The sequence below is a fragment of the Toxoplasma gondii genome, chromosome II (genome assembly GCF_000006565.2).
Source record: "Toxoplasma gondii ME49 chromosome II, whole genome shotgun sequence".
Classification (NCBI taxonomy): domain Eukaryota; phylum Apicomplexa; class Conoidasida; order Eucoccidiorida; family Sarcocystidae; genus Toxoplasma; species Toxoplasma gondii.
The window spans coordinates 1,917,221-1,938,122 of NC_031469.1; the positions used below are offsets into that span (position 1 = coordinate 1,917,221).

General features: G+C 55.2%; 3 protein-coding genes across 3 annotated transcripts; 2 read left to right on the top strand and 1 right to left on the bottom strand.

Annotated features, from left to right (window-relative positions):
* Nucleotides 1-961: 961 nt before the first annotated feature.
* Nucleotides 962-11,241, bottom strand: TGME49_297690 (hypothetical protein). Its single transcript, XM_002371148.2, has 5 exons — nt 7,672-11,241; nt 6,766-7,180; nt 6,175-6,295; nt 5,503-5,727; nt 962-4,702 (listed from the first exon to the last, which is right to left on the bottom strand). The coding sequence occupies exons 1-5, from the start codon at nt 10,845-10,847 to the stop codon at nt 2,241-2,243; spliced, it is 6,399 nt and encodes a 2,132-aa protein (XP_002371189.1). The 5' UTR covers nt 10,848-11,241; the 3' UTR covers nt 962-2,240.
* On the top strand, nt 10,877-11,586 carry TGME49_297700 (hypothetical protein; the record flags this gene model as incomplete). Its single annotated transcript, XM_002371149.2, has 1 exon — nt 10,877-11,586. The coding sequence occupies one exon, from the start codon at nt 10,877-10,879 to the stop codon at nt 11,450-11,452; it is 576 nt and encodes a 191-aa protein (XP_002371190.1). The 3' UTR covers nt 11,453-11,586.
* Nucleotides 11,587-14,075: 2,489 nt separating this feature from the next.
* TGME49_297710 (hypothetical protein) lies at nt 14,076-20,650 on the top strand. The gene is made up of 5 exons (XM_002371150.2): nt 14,076-15,046; nt 15,615-15,929; nt 16,789-17,004; nt 17,826-18,337; nt 18,989-20,650. The coding sequence occupies exons 1-5, from the start codon at nt 14,906-14,908 to the stop codon at nt 19,476-19,478; spliced, it is 1,674 nt and encodes a 557-aa protein (XP_002371191.1). The 5' UTR covers nt 14,076-14,905; the 3' UTR covers nt 19,479-20,650.
* The last annotated feature ends 252 nt before the right edge of the window (nt 20,651-20,902 follow it).

Genomic DNA, 20,902 nt, shown 5'->3' on the forward strand with positions numbered 1-20,902 from the left:
AGAGTTTGGAGTATGTCGGGGATCAGTACGAGTACTTGTTAGGGGCGCCGAACACAATCGATGACACATTAGCTTTGTGGCTCACGATGCCATTTGATACAGCATTTGTCGAGCGTAGCCTACGGTGATTTTACCTTCCCGAATGTCACCTTTCGTAAAGAGTGGGGCCGTCCGTAGATGCCAGACTATCTTCAAAAATCCAGGTGAAGAAATTGACTTGTCGAACTGTGTGCTACGAAAGTGAGAAGGTGCAACGAGTACCGTAGTGAGAACGGGGACTGTAAGATTCGACTAGGCAATTTGCCCCTATAGTACAAAGGACGTTTCTATAATATATTACTGCCGTTGCTCAGGCGGCAAGTTTGCGCGCGCTGAAAAAAATGCAGCACACAAGACTTCCTGGCAGACGGCAAGCGAGGGACATCTTCGTTGCAACCATTCTACACTTACGAATATAACTATGTCGTTCCCTTTGCATCAACGCTACTGTTACGCGATAAGGCCACTTTGATTAAAGATGGGTTGTCCAATCCCCCAAAACAGCGTCTCTTTTCTGACACTGGCGTCAAGTCCACGATGTCGCTCTTATTCGCATTCTATCGATATAATTTTGCTTACCGAGAGCTGTAGTTTACTTCAGGCCAGGCGTCGATACCTGCGCTCAGCGTAGTACCCCTAGATCGGTGTAAAGCATTTCCCCTTATTCACCAATAGAATCCGCTCTAAGCAAGAACAGTTGACCCAGGACACATTGTGACAAATTATTCTGGCGGTTTTGCTGAGGTTACACCGATGAAAGTCGAAGCATTGTCCATGGCTACGATGGCTCATTGCACGTAGCCTCTTTCGTGAAGTGGGTGCATGCGTCTCGTTATCTCAATTTTACAGTATCTTCCGATGTCACACATCGTTCCCTGAACCTGACTAGTGTTTTGAGCTTTCCGACAGTACCTGTCGAAAAACGGAGTTGAAATTTAATGACAAGAAGCCAAATCAGCTGGCACAAGATCAGTTCGAAACTGAAGAAGGTGGCACTGCCCTCTCTTGTTGGCATCACTTTTTCCAGATGGATTGTTCATCCTTGCCAATGTTGCAGTCCCCTCAGAAAGTCCGGAAATCGGAACTGTGTTACCAGCGTCCATGGCGAAAGGCCGAATCCTAAGTACGGCTGTGCTGGGTGGGCATTGCACAGTTGGCAAACAAAGACCTTTCAGCACTATTTAAATGGAAAATGATTTTCTTGAGGCACTGAGCCATCCGTGGAGTCAAGGAGAAAAGTACTTTTTGAGGTATTCGACGCTCCTGAATACTCAACATTTACTTAAATCTTCTGCTTTACTCACAACCCATAGTAATTGTGCCCAGTGTTCGTTTTGGGTCCAGCATTACTATATCGCTCCCCTTTTACGCGAAATCGGAGTGGTTGTCGCGCCTGACCTCCTGGGCAATGTGTTTCACTACTGCAGCACTTTTCCTTGTTGTGTGAAAGCTGTTGATTCACGCCGGATTATCTCTCCGCCAGTTCGCTGCCTTGAAGGCTCCAGTGAAACGAAGTGGAGCTGAAAATGTACATAGATGCGCGAAGAGTGGGAGACCTCACAAGCAGTGCCTAGAAGCCGACGCGAGCGATAGCGTCGCAGCATCCTTTCGCGTCTCTTCGCTACACACACAAACAAACCGTGCTGCGTCAGCTCGCGGCAACAAACCTTCGTGCCTCACAAACAAGACAACACCGTTTCTGGCACCCGCAAATACACCGCATGAGCGACAGAGACCTTTCTGAAGATGTTACGAAGCGTTGATCGACGAAGTGTCCCTCTCACCCGCCGTTCCCTCTCATTACGTGAATTGCGTTCACTCGAAAATCAGTTTCATTCTTCCTCGAGCTACCGGAGAAGCTGTTAGGACTCAAAGATCCACTCCCTCTCAGCACTTCGATCCGGCGGCCGCGTTGTCTCAGTGCGCAGAGGGAAACCGTTTCCCTTCCGTGCTTGCCTCCGTGTCTCTCTTGCTTTCTCCACAAGCGCAAATGCCAGTTTCGCCCTCCATTTTGATTCGATCCTGTGTCGTCGGATATTTGGGTTATTGCACCCCCGTTTGTAAAATGCGACTGCGGCTGGCCATCCATTCCATATTTCGTCAAGACTGTCGGCTAAGGTGTGTACTGTTTCATGCTAAGGCAGAGACATCCTCTCTGTTTCGGTCACATGTTCTGTGCCAGCTGATCTTAAATCGTGATGTCACCGGGGCCGATTCTGGCGCTGTTGCTGGGCGAGAGCATTTTGAAGAATCTGTTGCCGCAGCAGCTGCTGCTTTTGCAGGAGGGCCTGAAGATGCGGCTGCTGCACGCCGTGAGCGGGAAGCTGAACCAAAGAATGTTGATGCTGCACGCTACGGAGTTGTGGGGGCAAGGGATCCTCTCGAAGTCTCGCCGGTGCGGCCTCCAGTGAATGTGTTCCTTGCGCTCCTGGCGCCGGAACTTCGAGTCTCTGAGTTTGTTGGAACTGCAAAAGTTGCTGAAGCTGGCTCGGCTGCAGCTGTTCAAACGGCTGGAACATCGAACTTTCCGGAGCTCGCTGCAGGGCATGCGCCAAAGGGACTCCACAACCTTGACCTTGACTCTCGGCGTGAAGCGTACTAGTCGCGTCCTGGTCTCTCCCTGTGCCGCCTCGCGGTCCTTCATTTGGAGATACGCTCAGTTCACACTCGTCCTTTCCACCTTCCCCGCGCGGCCGCAAGTCTGCCTGGTTTCCGCCAACGCTCAATGGGGCTGGCGAGGCCCCTGCGGATACCTCAACCATCTTCAGCTCCTGGTTCTCCTTTCCTTCTTGGGTCGTCTCTCCACCTCGTGTGGCTTTCACCACACTCTCCTCTGTCCCGCCAGCCGGCACCTCACCGCCCCTGCCTGATCTAATTGAATTTGCCGTTTGTCTGTCGGCAATCAAGATCGGATTCACGTTCAGTTTAGAAGGCTGCGAGAGAACATTTGGGTCCCCTGGGTTATCTCTCGCCTCGGAGAAATTGCAGGCAGGCCCTCCTGAATCCCGGGGCGCCTTGTCGTCTCCGTTCTCTCCCTCACTCGGGGAGGCTCTTCCTCCATTCGCTTCGGTCTTTGAGGAAGCAAGAAAGTAAGAACGTCGGTCGCCGGCTTCACTCGCCCCTCCCTGCGGCGTCGCAGGCTGCCCGAGAACGGGGGCCGAACGCGCAAGTTTCAGGCAAGGTGTCACCTCCAGGGCCTTCCCATTCGCCTCCGGCGTCGAGATTTCTCTGGAAAGAGAGAAAGAAGAAACCGCTGTCTCCGTAGAAGATTTCTCGAGCAAATTCGAGGTCTCAGCAGGAGCAGGAATCGATGCCCCGTCAGCAGCGCCAGCAAGCCCCTGAGGCGCAGATAATCCGGAAGGAGCTGCTTGCGTTCCGCCCGTCGGCACCTCGGCACTTTGGCGCTGTAAGAGAGAAGTTGAGGAAACTGGAAAAGGCCTTGAGTTCGGCGCGTCTGAAGGCAGCTCGCTTGAACTGCGCGGCAATTCCTCGCTTTCAGAAACGGCCGTGCTTTTTGCCGCCCCAAGACGGCTAGGTCGGCGATCTTCTCCTCTGAAATGCACGTGAAGTGCCCCCTCACCTGTTTTTTCTCTCTCTCCCTCTCTCTCCCTGGATACGCGGTCTGCGCGTTCACGCTCAGCTGCTGTGGCATCTTCGACTTTCAAGGCTTCTCTCTCTCTCTCTTCTTGAGCAGCCTGGATCTTTCTTTCTTCGCACCATTTCAGCTCTTGCTCGCGGAGCTCTCGCAGGCGCCTGAAGTCCTCTGCACGGCGTCGCTCCCGGTTGACCAATCTCTCAGAAAGTCTCTGCAGCCGGGCCTGGATGTGCCTCTGGGCCTTCACGTCCTTTTCGCACATAACCGCCCTCAGCTGCTGCTTCGCCTTCTCAACATTCTCCCAGTCGCGTCGCCGCTGCTCCCGGAGCAAGTGAAGTTCGTCTTCTTCTTCTGCAGTCAAAGGCAGGAACCTGAGGCCGTCGCCTGGCCTCTCGATTGCGAAGACCTCCTGCCCCGCCGGCAAGTGCCTGGGGCTGCAGAGAGACAACTGGGCGCCTACGGCCTTTCGCTCGAGCTGGAAGAGCCGGAGATTGCGGAACTCAGTCTCGCGTTTCTTTTGTTCCCGCAAAGCCTCTCGCAGCCACGCTGCTGCCTCCTCTTCATTCAGGTGCGGCGGCACACGCCAGGGTAAAGTCGCTCGCGCCTCCTGGAAGGCCTCCCGGAGCGTCCGTGGAGCTGAAAAAGAAGGAAACGAGGCCCCCAGTTTCGGACCGTATGCGTCGTCGCTCGCCCCCTGTGCAGGCCTTGCAGCGACCTCTGAGGCCGCAAGTGCACCCGCGAGGTCGGCCAAGGGATGGCGCGACGCAGACACTTCGTGCGAACCCGAATATAAGACGGAATACGGGTCCCCAGGCCCAAAGGGGAACGCCTCCACAGCATCGCCCTCCTCCTCGGACTCCGACCACACCAGCGAATCCTCGTCGCCGAACCAAAACGCCTCCGCGTCGATGGGAGAAGGAGAGAAAGAAGTCTCTCTATGCGGCGCAGGAGCCACACCGGAGACAGCTGAAGCAGAGCCTCTTCCCGAAAAAGTCTCGCTCCCCGCGCCGCCTGGAGACGCCCACAGGCCAGAGCCGACGCCACCTGGGGGCGCGGGAGATTCTTGATCTGAACACCGGACAGACATGTGCAACAAGTAAAAAGCCATATTGAAAATCCGTCCATGAATGCCACAAAACGAAACAGAGGAGAACCTATCTTCATGCCACAAGCACTCTCTGTCGGAGTTTCGACGCCCGAACGCGACAGTGACCAATTGAGTCTGAGAGTCACAACCTAAAATCGAGAGTAGCAGACGGAGATCGAGAGCACCACACAAGTTCCTTGGCAGACGAAAGTGTGCGTGTGTCTCTCGCTCCAGTTTTGGAGAGCGCTTGCACTGGACAAGGGCACCAAATGAATGCATCCACATGAAAAACCTAAATCGCGACTCTTTCGCACCGAGATAAGATCTCAATGTATCCTGCGATAATTTTAATACAAGGTTTAGCTTCTTTTCACAGGGATACACATCTGCATGCTTTGATAACTGGACCCTGAGCCAGCAGGACGAAATGTGTGTCTCTCGCGGAGTCTCGCGCAAACGAATTCGAGGAGAAACCACAAAGGTGCCTTGCCGGGTGCTCGTGTGCATACAGTCCGACGAAAGAGCCACAGATCGACTCTCGCCTCCAGTGCTTTTTACAGAAACGGAGGAACACCCGCGGAAAGAACAAATAGCGCGAAGACACAAGACCCAGACACACAAGAGACCCTCTCACAGTATGTGTGAGACAGAAAGACATACACAGGAATGCGACACAGGCAGCTGCATGCACCACCCTAGATGTCCGCCTGAAAAACACAGGCCTTCCTGCACCCCCCCTCTGACAAACAACGAGGGGGTGTCCCCGACAAAGCTGACTGACCACTGTCTTTCGCCAGGTGGAAGAAAATGTCGGGTCTCTCCGAGTCTTCTTCCTCAGCTGTCGCGGCTTCGTCGCCTCCGTCCGTTCCAAGCCTCTCAGCAGGAGACAGAGAAGACGCTTGCCGACGCGAAGAAGAAAAGGGTCCTGGTGCATGCAGTCCCGACCAGAGCGCCGAGGGTGGAAGGTCGAGCATCGCCTTCCTGAGTTCGTCCAGCGCTGCACTCCCTATGGAGAAACGCGGACCGCAAACAACCATGTGATGAATGGCAGAGCCGGCTGCAGTCTCTCGGGGTCTCTATACACGTCTACACGACGAAATACGCAGGCATGCAGTTCACTGACACGCACACCATGCACTGTGTACCCACAGTAAACAACGAATTCGGAAGACCCCGTAGAAACAAATTACACGACGTACAACGAGAGATAGTCTGTAAAGGCATACACAAGTTACACCCACACTCGCACATAAATACCATAAGCACATATACAGGGCGTGATGTACACACATACACATGTATGTATATACATATATATATATATATACATATATATACATATATATATATATATATATGAACATTTGTAGCCTTTGGGTTTCAATCTGAATCCCCTGGAATGCCGCCGTTTGACTCGAGAGCTCGAATAAGCACTTTTTCACTTGAGCCTTACGGCAGTCTGTCAAGCCATTCGGAGGCGCCTCGGGGGCCGCGGCAATTGCTCGAGGGAGGGCCCCTAGCAGCTGCATTTCTTGAACGCATTGAAGGAGATTTCTTGCCGACGCACAGAGATGCTGAAGTTGAGACAGAGAAAACACAGCAGGACGTGCGTTTCCGAAAGCTGCCAAACCCCCAAAATTCTTCCCCTTCAGTGCAGCTCTCTCTTGAACCAGATCTGCGCGCAAGCTTCGCCAAAGATCATCAGGCAATCTCCGCAGCAGCAAACCACGGTTGTTCGAGGTTACTGCGGGTGGCCTACCCCCTCGGAGGCCCTCACTGAAACATGAGAAAGTCCCCGGACTGCATACATCAGCAAGTGAAGAAGCTTCTCCTCTCGTTCGCACACAGAATAAATGAAGGCTGGACTGTGTGTTTAGATCTTGAAGGATTTTGTGACTGGACATGTTTCACCATATGGAAGTTTTTGGTGTGTGGGGGAGACGCCGAAAGACAGAAGCTTCCATTTCCTTCGCCGGGATTCCGCCTGTTCAGGCAACGCCACGTCAGGCGTCACTGTCGGAGACACTTTCTTTCAGTTTCATACCTGCGTGACTTTCTGTCTCCTTTCCTTGGAGAGAACCGGCTGCTCCAACTGCCGCATGCGTCGTCGCTCGACGCTGGAGAGGCGCGGAAGAACGTGTAGCAAATCATCTGGCGGGGTGAGGGCCCCGTTGCCGACTGCCGTGGCACAGTCTTCGTCTGTTCGTCTCCTTTTGAGAGGCGGCGCATGCCCGTCCCCAGAAGTACCGTCTGTCTCCCTTTGGGCCCCTTGGGCTCCAGATGCTCCGGGCCCTTCTTCCCCACAGACAGGGCGCTGGCTGTCTCCTCGCTCCTCAGGGGACAGCTGCCTCGAAGGAGCGAGGGCGCTCGCGTCTTTGGGCGAAGAAGGCCGAGAGGAAAGAACATTTGAGAGTAGCGCTTGGTGGGCAGACGCGGTGTCTGAGAGTCGTCGGCCGTCGCTGAGAACAGACGGGAAACACGAGAGACGCAAGCACTTTCGTGAAACTGCAGATACCCGGAAACTACCACATTCATCCTTACGAGTCTATCGTTTTTCTCTCTGTCACCTTGTCATGTTTCTCTTGTTCGCCGACTGTCGCGCCGAAACGCGAACGCCAGACTGCGATTGTTTCCTTTCCCCGAAGCATTCCCTCTCCTGTCACATTTCCTCGATTTTGCCCCCTAGCTCACTCTTCATTTCTTTCTCTTCGCTTTCTTCCCCCTACCTTTCTTTTGACCTCTTTCTCGCCTATTCGTCTTCATCTCTTTCTCCCCCTCATTCTCTTTCTTTCATATCGTTTTCTCTGTCATCGCTTCTTTCGTCTCTCCCGCCCCTTCCCTCTCACGGTGTCTTCTTTCCCTCCTTCTCTTCTCTCCTCTTCATCTCTCCCCCCTCATCTCTTCCCGTTCTTCTGTTTCTCTCGACTGTAACGCATCTTCTTGCACTGACTTGTCGACGCACGTTCTGCCGGTTCCGGCGGGGAAAGGATTTCTGGTGGCTGTCGAGAGGCAGTCTCTGAAGCCCGGCGGCGGGCCTTGCTTCTGTCCCGTGGCGGCTTCGAGCTGCGGAGCCAAGTGGGCACGCACTTTCTCCCGCAGCAAATCCTGTCTCGCCACACATGCAGGGAGGGGGCTGGCGACGACCAACCAGCCTTCGCCGCGCGGGTTGTCGTCGAGGTACTGGGGAACTTTAGAGATCTCCAATTCCTGGCTCCAGAAATCCCTTAAGTGATCGTCGTCCGCCTCCTCGCTCGCACTCTGCCGCGCTGCATGCGCAGGCGCCCCGTCGGCCGCGATGGGCTCCAGCGAGCCGGAAGCCGGCCCCGGGGTCTTGGAGCCCGAGGTGACAGGCGTCTCCGCGCGCGGAAAGAGCGAGGCGAGGATCTGCAGTCTCGCGGCCTCTGCGTCGTCCTCGGACTTGTCGAGTTTCTCAGGCGCGCCGGCGCTGGCTACACTGGAGCCTTGGCGGCCTCCCGCAGGTGTATCTGCCTCTCCATCTTTCTCTTTCGATGGGCTTTGCGTCTCCTTCTCCTTGCAGGCCTCCGCGTCGGGCCCCGGCTTCAACGCGCCGTCCCCACTCAGAACCTCGCGGGGTGTCTCCTGCGAAATGGACCTGCGGCCGGGAGTCGAGGCCCCCGCCCTCCCACTCGCGAGCCTCTTGGCCCCGGAGGCCGACGGGGAATCCGCAGACTGCTGGCTCCGCGCGCGCGGCGAGGGCGCGTTTGCAGACTTTGAAGACTTCAGAACTGCGCATGACGAAAGCCCCGAAGAAGTTGCAGCCGCGAGGGACGAGTACCCCGCTGCCGCCGCCGCCGCGGCAGCGGCCACCACGGCTGCGGCCCGCGAGGCGGCGTCCGTCGGTTGGGCTCCAAGTCCGCGCCCGAAAAGCGGCGATCCGCCGACCGCGAGTGGACTCCCTCCTGCGCCTCCAGGCGACAGGAGCGGGTCCAAGCCGGCGTTCGAGGGGGAGCTCGGGACCCGCGACGGCCCGAGGCCCGCAGTTGGGGACGGGGCCTTCCCTGACAAATGCGCGAGACGACTCGCGGCCGCTGCCAGCACTGCCGCCGAGGAGTGAGCGCTGCCCACTGAAGTCGACCGCTGGCGGCCCTTCCCAGCTGTGCAGACACCTGGGCGCGGATGCAGGCGGAGACTCGGCGACCCCGGCGGCGACGGAGTCGAGGAGAGAAGCGCGTGAGGGGATGAGCACTCGCTGCGGCTGCACTGCGCCTTCGCAGCTGGTGAAGGCCTCCCCGACGCATGCGTCAGCGTCGGACCCCCCGCCTGGCCTCTTGAAAGACGCGCAGGGCCCTGAGACCCGCGGGGTGTCTGTACGCCGGCCGCCGCGGAGGACCCAAGAGAGCCATACCGCACTGGGCAACTCGCACTCGGTCCAGGGACACCCGGACCTCCCCCCCCAGCGCCTGACCCAGCGCCTCCTCCTGCAGCTGCCCCTGCAGTTGCGGCACAGTTTAAGGCTGTTGGAAGAGTCGTTTGGGCCCCGAGAGATGCGAAATTTGCCAGACGAGACGCAGCAGACACTCTGGAAACAGGTGAGGCGGCAGTCGCTCCAGGCTGACCTCCTGGAGGGAGCACTCTTCGCTTCGCCGCGACGACGGCGGTCGCGGAGGGAGACACCGAGGCGCTGGGGGCCCCTGGGCTGTCTCCCGGAGGCCCCGCTGCGGAAAGAGACCTCGCGGGAATCGAGGCGAAGGGCGAGGTGAATCTCGGAAGTGCAGCGCCACCCGACGCGGAATGGTTAACAACCGCAGAGGTTACCGGGTTCGGTGTTTTGGCGGCATCGGCAGACAGCACGCCTACAGGTCGAGAGCCTGAAGGAGCGGTAGAAGCGACAGCGCTGGAAGAGGAAATGGTGGCGGGAGCGGAGGAACCTGCAGAAACAGGCAGTCGCGCAGGGACCGGGGCTCGGGCTTGAAACTGGTGGCTCGGCGCACAGCCAGCCCCTGCGACGGCGGTTCCCGTGAAGACATTTGAAGCATGCAGTCCAGCGAGCGCGCGGGGGGGCCCAGAAGTCGCCGGCGGCGCAGATGTGGGCGAGCAGTTCAGCGAAAAAGGTCCACGAATCGAGACGGCATGTGATCTACTCGGCGCGGAAGCCGCCGCAAGCGCCGAGCTAGAAACGGGCTGCACAGGGAGAGGCCCGCCGCTCCTCCCTTGCCCGTCAGGTACACGAACACCGCCGAGCAGCGGCTGAGCGGCCTGTGGGCGGCCGAGGGAGCTCGCCGGCGCAGTGCTGCTTATCCGGTTGAGTGTTGAAGGCAGAGACAGTTTCTCTGGCGAAGACAGTGCGTCCAGCGAAGGGGCAGCCGCCATAGGAAAGGGGGAATTAGAGGATATGTGGCTCGCGACAGGAACTTGAATAGGTTCTGGAGCTTCCTGGTTCCCAGATCCAGGGTGGGAACCCCCAGTGGACGCAAAGGTCGATCTGGCAGCATGCAGACGGCCAGTTGGCAGCGTCGCGGAACTGGAAGCCGAGAGCCGGGAACCTACCCCGTCGGCAGGGCTGTTTTCCGCGAGTCCAGTGCGTTCTTGCGCTTCCGGATTCGGCCGTATTTGCAAGCCGTTCTGGACAGGCGCTCCGGGTGACTTCTGCGGACGAAACGGAGGAGCTTTTCCCACGATCTGCGGTGTTCCGGCATTCCTCGCTGGATCCGCGAGGCGGCAGGCGGGCGGCGTCGCTTGCTGGCCGACCTGCGCGTCAGCTGCCCCGCATGCAGCGCTTGGAGACAACAGAGGCTCGCGGAGAGCGCGTCCATTGTTTTCCCCGCTCTCCGGAGCCCCCGAAGACGAAATCAGCTGGGGAGGAGGAACAAAGGGAACGTCGGAGCGAGACTGCACGCCCGCAAGCGCCACGGAGAGGCCAGACTTCGACATGGAGACGCCGTGAGACAGAGTGCCTCCGCCTAGCGAATTAGACGAGGAATTGCGGAGTGGGGCACCAGGGACAGGAGAAGCGTCAATGCCTTGGAAGCCATGTGCAGAGGGATTGCCGGTCGGCGGTCCCGCGACTTTGGGCGAGACTGCCGAGGGACGCACGGCGTCGGAGAGAACCTGAGGTCGGAGAGGGACCTGGGCGCGAGCTGAAAGGTGGAGCGGCGGATCCGCCATGTCTCGGAACCTAAAATGCTGGAGAAAACATGTACGACCGTCGAGGGTCGACGTCAATGCGGGTCCGCCAGGAGCGGCCGCAGACGGCGGGTACCTACACGGGGATCCGCAGAACGCGGGAAAGGCGGGCGGAAAGCATAAATGCACTTCGTCGCGGGGCAGGTCGGAATAAGGACGGGAGAAAGGGAATCATACGGGAGCGTTGCGGTGGAAAGGTCGCGGCGCGCGTGCGTTTTCCCGAGCCGCTAGTCGCGCGGAAGGCAAGACGACGGGGAAGGGAAGGCAGCAACCGCAGATATCGGCAAAGCAAACAAAAAGTCGAACGATTCAACTTGAGTTCTGTGGAAGTTGGCTGCAAAAAAACTCGGGTTCCCTGTCGAGCACAAGCGCAGCGAAAAGTTTTGCGGAAATGCCCGCCAAGGCATGCGCAGCCGGAGTCCGGGACACATGCACATACTTCTTTTCGGGGGTGCCGACTTCGAGTTTGCGTCCTCGGAGAGGAAGCCAAGACAAGGAGGCGTAAATTGGATTCCTCACACATTTGCATTTCACAGACACAACACGCAGAATGGTGGTTGCCATGTTTTTCTTCAGGGACCAAGTGACCAGACGCAGTGGAGCAAACTCCAGGTTCGTGCGCAGACACTACCGCGCTAGAGGAGGGCAAGTCTACAACATCTGTGCGTGGAGTCTGCCTTGAAAAACTGGCGCGCGAAAACTCTTTGGAAGGCGCTTCCTCGCGCATGAAAAAGATTCAGGCTGTGTGGCCTTTCTACCACCCGCAAAGTCTAGATGCCAGCCCGCAAACACGCATCACAAGCTACACAGTAAACTTTCACTACAAGCCGGGGGGTTGCTCGTGTTCGTCGGAAGAAAGTTCCCAGAAAACTGGCCGTGGGCATTCGATGCTCAAGTGCGAGAGTTACCTTGCAAAAGTTGTCCAGATCTGTTCAAATGTAGAGTACGACGAAGTGACGCCCACAGGGGAAATATTGAAACTGCAGATGGGAAATAAGAGACACTCACCATCGCTTCGAGTTACAAGCAGGAGCAGAGCTTTTCGGATTACCGATAATCGCGAGAAATCCGTCCTTCCGTTTCTCTAGTCCGTAGTTGCCTCTTCGAAAGGCGACTTCCACCTGGAGCGAAGAAGTCTCTGGGCATACAAATTTACAGAGGATTCTTGAGGGCTCCGGGAAGTCCATGAATTCGCAGTATACAAACGTACCTGCCATTGCGAGCGTCTTTTCCCCGGGTGCCGTTGCTTCGACCCTGGAGGCGCCATACTGTGAATTTCAGAGGCAAGTTCTGTTGTTCTGGCAACTTAAAAATGCCAGGCAGATTTCCTGTCACTGGGTGACACCTACGCGATTGGTATCCTGCCTTTACAGGAGGTGCTCTTGTTCGTATCGCCCACGCTGTTTGCTTGAGCCCAAAAAAGTGGTTTTCCACGAGTTGCAAGCATCCGTCACTGATTCGTTAACTGAATTCTCAGGTGGCACAGCCGTTCATTTCATATAGAAAGGGCCCAGAGACTCGCACACCCACAACGGGGTGCTATTCGTCGGATTTCGCGTCGATCGTTTTTTTTTCTCGAGGAAGGTCAAACAGATCACCAGTTTCACGGTATCTGCCGATGTTTTTTACAAGGGATCCGAAGCATCCCACGTCTATCATGGTAGCAGCTTTTACTTTCGTGCTTGTGATTCGTAACGAATCACCCACGCAGCAATCAATGGTCACCGGATCCTCCCACCGTCGGCATAGTTACTTTGCGTCATATCTGGCGGAGAAACCGCGGATTCCTTTTTCCATCTCGTTGACCTTGCAGAACTAGCATGAACGAAACTGCTCTCCAGGCTTCAGTGGGCTGCAGAGACTTCGAGATCCTTGTCTAGAAGGAACGCCACCGTGAGACTTTAGAATGATACAGGTGGCGGCTGCTGCACGAACTACACCGTGCTTGTCACAGTACAGAACATGGTACTCATGCGTCCGCAGCAGGAACGTTGAGACTTCCACAACAGCGCAGGGCGTCTGAATGCCAGCGGGTTCGTGTAGCGTGACTGCCACTTGCTACTTTTTTCCCGTGACAAGGTAGAAATGCAGGTTTTCGTTTGCGCGCCATTTCGGGTAGTGCCTATAATGGCAACTCTCCTACTAACGGAACGTTGCGCCGTAGAAAGTTCTTGGCTGTTCCATCGGCTCCGGGGCATGTGTATGTATGTAGAAAAGATGTTACCCAATGCAAGTTGCCCGATCTTTTTTATTGAAACGAGATTTCTCCTGTGAAGTTGCTAGACGGGTTATGGCCCCAACATTAAGTAGATCTGTCTCGTTCACACCGCTGCTTTCACCAGTAAAAAGGGAAAGTCTTCATTTCAGGAAAGAACGAACACGAAAATACGGAGAAGGTAACAACCACTGAGTTCACCACGTGTTCGATTCGAGGCCTTCAGAGCATCTGCACCATAGAAAATAGAATTATCTTATATTTCGGGCTACAGAAAACAAGAATCACCCCAACCTTCGAGTGAATTTGGTCTGTCCGCTGGTACTCCTCTGTGTCAGAGTTGCCTGACGCCAGCCAAGAAACGACAATAACCTACTATTTTGTCTGCATTCGTCCTTTCGGGTTGCCAAGAACCTTTTAGACAGACGAGGCTTCTTTCGTGCAGACACATTTCTTCTAATGTGTCGAAAATGCGTGCAGGGCCTATGCATACAGCCACACATCGACCACGGAAAAAAGTTGTCTGCAAAGCCCCGATGCGGATTCACGGTCCTTGTGGCGGCTTGCATATTTCGATAAAAACAGTGTTCGCCTCAGTTTTGAGTATATATTCAGGTGTACACACCGTAGGTAGTTTGTGAAATAGCCTGAGCAATTTCGTGGACCCCCAGTGCCGGGGTTCACCGACCCGCAACACGTTCCCGTGGAGTGCCCGGACGCTTTTGGCTGAAGATGCATATCGAGCATGGCGGCCGTTGCTGCCTTCACTCGAGGTTCCGTTGTGTGTTTTCGTGAGTTTTGTGCGTTGTGATTGCCCGCCAGCGAGCATGGGGAGTCCAGTGGGTATCGGCCGTTCATCCCGCCAGTGCCTCTTCCGGCGAGCAACTTCTGACCCGGAAACGCCGCGAGCGCTGCCAATCGCACTGGGCACGACGGAACGAAATGGCGTCCCAAAGAATAGGCGCTGCGCAGCTGATGGTGTCCAATAGTTTAGAGGAGGAGGGGCGCTGCGGATCTCGAGGAGGGAAGACGCAAACCTTACGGCTTTTTTCCGGAAAGACCGCATGTATGACGCCAAATCTTTCCGCGGAGCTGGGTTTTCCCTCTCAGGAAAGGCAACGCGTCCCGGGAAAGCTGGCGATTTGTAAGACAGACGCAGCAGAGCGATGATTACGACTCCTCGTGCGTCTGGTGGCATGTGGGCCTGCAGGAATTCCCCGTTGTCCGGCTGTTTTCTGAGAGCTACCAGAACAAGCTCTCGTCAGATTCCGTCCACCGCCTCTGCCGGTTTCTCTTGGCATCCTGCGCCGACACACTTGCGTGAAAGCCGAATCCGCTTTGAGTTCGCAGCGCACATTGCTTCTTCTGGCTCGTTTCCCCGGATTTTGTGGTGTGCCGATTTTTGACGTGGAGGTGAACCGGTGCCTGGATTCTTCGTTAGGACCAGCGTCCCAGTGAAAGCCCCACGACTGTCGGGCAATCCTGCAAACAGTTCCCGTTTCTCTAAAGGCTTGCCCCACCCGCGCTCCTCATGCGGTGATCTCTGTGTTCCGTGCTTCTTGAATCAGATTCAGTTCCCGTGAAGTTCCCTTCTAGAGATGCAGCCCACGTGCACTGCCTCGAACGGTGAATTCGCCTGCTAATAACGCGCCAAAGGCAAACGGAGCATCTGCAAAGCCCTGGCTGCGTTTCCAGAGACTCCCGAACCGGTAAAACCCCCCCGTTTCTTTGTTCAGCATCTCACAGACGTGAACCGTCCAAACGTCTTCTTCTGTTGGATCTGTTATTACACACTGTGGCGGTATGCTATTCTCCCGTGATTGACATGCTCCCAGATTCATGTCGGGCGTACGGCTCGGCCACCTCGTGGAGGTGTCGATGCCGCGCCCTTCTGCTGGGTCTTGCCGCCTCCTGGATTTCCTTTTTCTCATCTGAAAATGGAGCCCTCTTAGCGGCCAACGCCAAAGTAAGCCACGGCTGGGGTTCTTCTCAGGCTCCGTTGTTCAGACACCACGGGCGGTCCAATGGGATGGTGGTGTACAGCAGTCGTTAAGACGTTGGTTGTCTGTACCTCGTAATTGAAGTCATACATTCAGAACTCTAGAGGTTTCTTTCACCGGGACTGTTGAGCCGCTGAAAGAGAATTCGATCCGGGTAATGATTGAAGGGATGGAAAAGGACTGCTAAGTCGTCGGGCCTTCTTGGTCCTAGTATTCAGAGGTAGTCGTCTCGGCGAAAAAGTTTGACAATCCGACGCGTGAAGACTCCAACTAAGTTCCTCGCACTATGGGTCGGCATTTTCGAAGAACTAGGTTTTCGTTCTTCGAGGTAGGCACACCTCCAGAGTACCTGCCAGTGGTGCACTAAGAAGGCGCCCGGAAAAAAGCTCACGATTCGTCTGCTTCCTGCTGGAAACTGCTGTGACTGGGTCGCGCCTTCACCACGGGCTCTCTGAACACCGCTTCGGTTCTCTTTCTCGGTCAAAGTGGACACCAAGTACATTCCGTACTCCGCGTGCCTTTGCTCCGTTGCAGATGACTCTTGTCCCGGACTTTGATCTTTCCACGGTCATCGTCTCTGAGCAAGACGGTCTCCACCACTTGCTGAGCAACAGCGTTGGAAAGACGTGGACGTACCGAGCAGATCGACGAGTCTCAAAGTCAGGAAAGACAACGCGAACGAAACACAGACGCGACCACCCGGGGGGGCTCTGTGCAATTCTTTTCTTTGTGCCGGGCAAACGCCTGGCTACGCCCACTGCCGTCGTCGGCCAGGAGAACGACCCCCTCGTCTGGGACTGGGCATGGCCGTGGAAATACTATAAACTCGGATTTGAGCACCAGGATCAGGTGAGCCGAAGCAGAGCACATGCTTTCTCAGTCTCGTTCCAAAACATCGAAGGGTACGTGTAAGTGTATATGCAGAGGTGTAAAGAGGGGCCGCGAAGAAAGAAAAGAAATGCCGCCTGAATCCCTCTGCCACAGAAACAAGTGGTTATATATATATATATATATAGATTTCACGGTACCTTTTGGCGGAGATCGATCCAGAGGGGTCAGCTATGACCTAGAGGCTGGGTGAAGTGCCGAGCTTCTAGGGAGCCGGAGTTCTCTCTAGGTTTCTCTCACGTTAAACGCCGGAATGTCGGTTGCCTCTTGAGAGGTCGCGGGTGTTAGAAGATTTTCTGTGTCATGAAAATCTAATGTTTCTCTGGAGTGCGAAAGACCAGACGCTGCGAACCGAAAGTTAGGGAGCCAAGTGGAAGTAGAGACCCCAGGGGTCTCTTTCACTGCAGACAGGTCCAACACAGAAAGCATCGTGGAATACACGGGCAGTGTTCCGTGGTAACACGCCGGCCCTTGGTCGAGAAGGCACCCTTCAAGTTTGCGGAGTGTGTCTCGGCTGGTTTTCACTCTTTATGGTTTGCGATAGAATCACAGCATAGTGATCTTCCAACAGCTCAGGGGTGGTGTATTCTGTCGGTGGGGGTGAGCATTAGGTTTGACCTTCTGTACCAACTGAGTCCACATCGTGATGTGTCGTTTATATCTGTCTGCAAATGTACATATGTACATATGTATGTATGTATGTGTAGACCTAGTGGTGCTTCGTGTGCTCCTTCTATCCGTTGCTTAGCTCACGCATACGTCGAACGTCTCGGCGTCCCGAAGACACTGCGAAAGCTCTTTTCCCGCCTGTTTTTTTCAGGTGGAGAAAGTTGTGGTGGCTGCGCCCCAGCTCAGTGCGTCGAGTGAGTCGCTGCGAGAAGACGCTGTGGAGATTGGAGAACAAATGATGAGTGTTTTGGACCAGGCGGTGACGGACTACAGCTGCAACTCGTACAAAGTGTACATCCACGCGGCCTCTCATGGCGGCCTCGTTGTGCGGACTCTCATGACCATGGACGACCGAATCTGGACACCAGTAAGCATTTGTGTGAAAGTGTCGAAAGCACCGCGCTCGACGGCTCTGTCGAACGGATTAAGGCAGGTGCGAGTGACTAGCTGGAAAAGTTTAGCACAGCAGAAATACTTCAGTGAGCCGAAGAACCTGTGTTCACGCGCCAGTGATCGAGAGGTCGTCTCTGTCGCGCAACCACGCGGATCGTTTTGCTGCGAAAGAGATTGGATTCGGAGTGAGAGTTCGGTGTGTGTGGACTTTGGGGAGGTTCGAGACGAGATCGTGTCTCCCGCACTCTCTCCATTGTGAGGCTCATGAGGGGTGAGACTCTGTAGCGTCCGACACAGCCTGGGTACCCTGTGTTGCTCTGCGGAGAGGCCCGCCGACGCGAATACTGGCTTTGGAACAGAAAAGTCGAAGAGACACATTTGGAAAGCGGACAAGAGACGGAGTTCCTAGATCAGCCAGAAAACCCGCATCAAGTCACACGGACGTGGACGTTGAAATATTGGCCGAATTGCAAAGCATCTGTTTCTTCCATTTCGCACGTTGCTCTCGGTCGCGAAGCCGATTCGTTTCCTCCCTTGTAACTCGTGAATAACGCCTCTCTTTTCATTCTCGCGTAATTCCTTTCTGCTGATTCCAGAGCACTTCCTCCCCCTTTGGAATCCTGTCTTTCTCGCTCTTTGGGTTTCTGTGTGATCCGTTTCAAGTCCTGTGGAATTCTCCCTTTTCGATTCTGTCTTTCTCGCGCTTGTGTTGCCTGTGCCACAGCGTGGCTGCTGACTAGTATGTGATACCTTCCTTTTGACTTTCTTGTGTTTCCCTGTGTGTCTTGCCTTTAGACGCATCGGGCGGGCGGCGTGTCTCAGCTGCTAGTGGATTTTCACCGGACTCTGAACGACTCGAAAATCTTTTCTCTCGAATCTGTGGTTTTCATGGGAGTTCCGCATGCGGGGCCGCGCCGAACTTTGGGACTGCGTTCGCGCGTGCTGTCCCTCCTAAGCACATGGCTGACGAAAGTTGCCTCCTTCGTGATGGAAGGTGTGTCGGATGGCCTCGTCGAGTTTCTCCACGAAGACACAGATCGTCTACTCTGCACTCTCGCTGCGGTCGAGGCTCAGGATGACTACGCCGTGGACTACAGGTCTGCTACGTCTCGCGGTTCTCTGCTCTTCAAGTTCGCCGCTGTCGCATCCTACGGTCTCTTGGACGAAGACCCAGTTGTTTCTAGACGCAGCAGTCTTGGGCTGTTCGACGACTTCGTCAACTCCAGAGCTGCCCAGAAAATAAGAAAAACGAGAGAGTTGCAGAACAGACCCATCCAGGTGCCCTTGAGCAAAGCCCCACTGAATCAGTAAGCGAAAGAGGCGTGGAATCCTGAAGCGTGAGTGAAGCCGCTCCCACAGCGCCGATTCAAGTGAGGATGAGAGACACTCGCAGACCTCAACAAGTGAGGATAAAGGGCAACTTCACGCGCAAGAGATCGAGTCTATGTGAGGGTGGTAGACGTTTGCCATAAATCATCAATGTACTACGATGAAAGCCCTGTCGTTTGACAACAGGTCGGACCTCGCCGAAATCCGACAAACAAATCCATATCCAGTTGCTCGTTTGGCTTCAAACGAGACAGTACCTAAAAGAAAGATATGCAACACTATAGCAATGTACGACAGTAGCCATGGGTGCCTTATGACCCCAGCTGCACCTGCTAAAGTGACCGGAGGAGCAAAGACGAGGGCAGCGCACAGATCTCCTGTTTGTGTGTTTGATCATCTTCAATGGGGTTGGATCGGCGAATAGAAAGGTGGGTGCGGTCCAGATTCTCGGCTTGCTCCAGGAGTTTTCTGCCCACGTCAGCACTCGCCGGAACGCTTGATCGTGGCATGTTCTGTTTCCTCATCTCCCTTTGTTTCGACTCGTCACTCGGCGGGGCAGCTGGGAAGAAACAAGTGCGACGCATTTCTAAAAAGCTTCTTCAGAGTGTTTGGGCTGCGCCTCTTCGCAGACTTTGGCTTGAGCGGCCATGGGATCCGGTGCTTCGGTCGCTGCTGACATCTGGGGACATCTGCCGGACGACGACGAGTCCGTACGAGACCTACGAGTTGACGTTGAGACTGTTGCAGCTCAGCCACGACCGGCTGCTGAGTTCGGCGGAGAAGGAAGCTGCTCCTGTCTCTTCGACGCAGGTGCAGCGAGACCAATCCACGCAGCGCAACGGTGAAGTTTTTCACGAACAGGAGAAGACGCGACGCACGGAGATGAGTCGATTCACCATGCTGCTGGTGCCGACGACTGCGGCAGCGTGTACGCAGACGGACGAGGCGAAAGCGCGCCTTCTGCGGGACTTTGGAACCATGTCCACCTTTGAACACCAGTGGTGGCTTGTATGCAAACACCACGCGCTGCTGTCGCACGTTGTGCACACTGCTTTACTTCTGCCTATGGACGACAGCAGTCCTGTCGATGACTTGTGGTGGACCGGCAGAGAACAGTGAGGGCGGGGAAAAGGTTTCACTGTAGACTCGGAAACGCCGCGCCTGTGACCTGTCCAGTTGGCCGACCTTCACGAGAAGTATGTGACGGAAGAGCCGGTCTAGGAAGGAAGCATGCGCGGAATAGCAGGCTTCGCTGCTGATGGGTTTGGCGGACTCCTTGTTTTTTGAGTCCTGCGTTCCGACAAACGGAGCTAGCGAGGGGAGATTCTGCTGAGAGCTGAAAATCGTGTTTGCCAGGTAGTACCTTCTCACACGCGCTTAGCAGGTGGATCATTCGCATTGCTTTTTTTGCCGCAGACGGGATGGGGACCGTTGTTTGCCAAGGCAGGCACGAAAGCAAATCAACAGGGAGACGTCCGCCGTTCGCGACAGCCTGTCCTCTAACTTTTTTCTATTCCCGTACACTCCGTCCAACTTCCGAACGTCAAAATCGTCTGAAGTTGTTGACGCGTCTCGGCGCGACGCAGTAGGCAAATGCACGCGGTGATGAGAGGACAGAAGTGCTCTGCACCAATTTCCCCCGGAGGACGAGAGAGAGCTGAACGCACCCGATGCAGGCCTTTCGAGACTCGGACGAGTTCCATTCCACATCGGCTCTGTTCTGTCCGCGACAGGCATAGACTGCAGTCACTCGTATTGCCAGCGAGAGAAGACGACTACGCTGATGGTAGTGTGAGGGATCTCGCCGTAGACGGAGCAGAAACCTGTACGGATTCTTCACACGCCTGTGAACTGACGCAAATGCTCGTATGGGCAGCTGCATCGCGATCGGAGTCGAAATCTCGACAAAAAAAGCAAGGAGATCTGATGGATTGTATCAGGTCAGTCTGACTTGTGTTGGGGAATGCAGCAGGTGCATGCCCCCGGAGAGGCTTCGAGAAAAAAGGTCCATGGACACAGTTTTAGACGCGCCGAACTGAGGAGTCCAGGAAGAAGTACTTCCACGTTGGAGATGCCACCAGACAGGAAGGTGCGCGACCCAGCGTGGAAGACAGAACGGAAGTTAAACACTCTCTGCACCCCGGTCGAAGAGGGCTCTGCTGTGGCCTGCGGAAGCAGCTTGTCACTCCTTCATGTCTGCATATCTGCAGGTATAGACGACTGTCCATATATACATATATATATACATATATATATATATATATATATATATGTACGGGAGCGCTGACAAGCCACCGACGCGCACTCGCACATTTACCACTCATCCACTGTAGAGTGAATATATATGTATATGTTTATGTGTATATTTTCAATGCATGTTTATTGATAGTCGCACATAGATGGAAAAGTTTTTAAGTCGGTGTATGGATCTGCATATGCGTTGAGAGGACCATTGTGCACCAGAGTCACTTCAAGGCTTCGAGGTGCGTTTCACTAGGGCCGAAGAACTTCTAGAGTTCGTTGCAATGGATAACAGGTGCTGG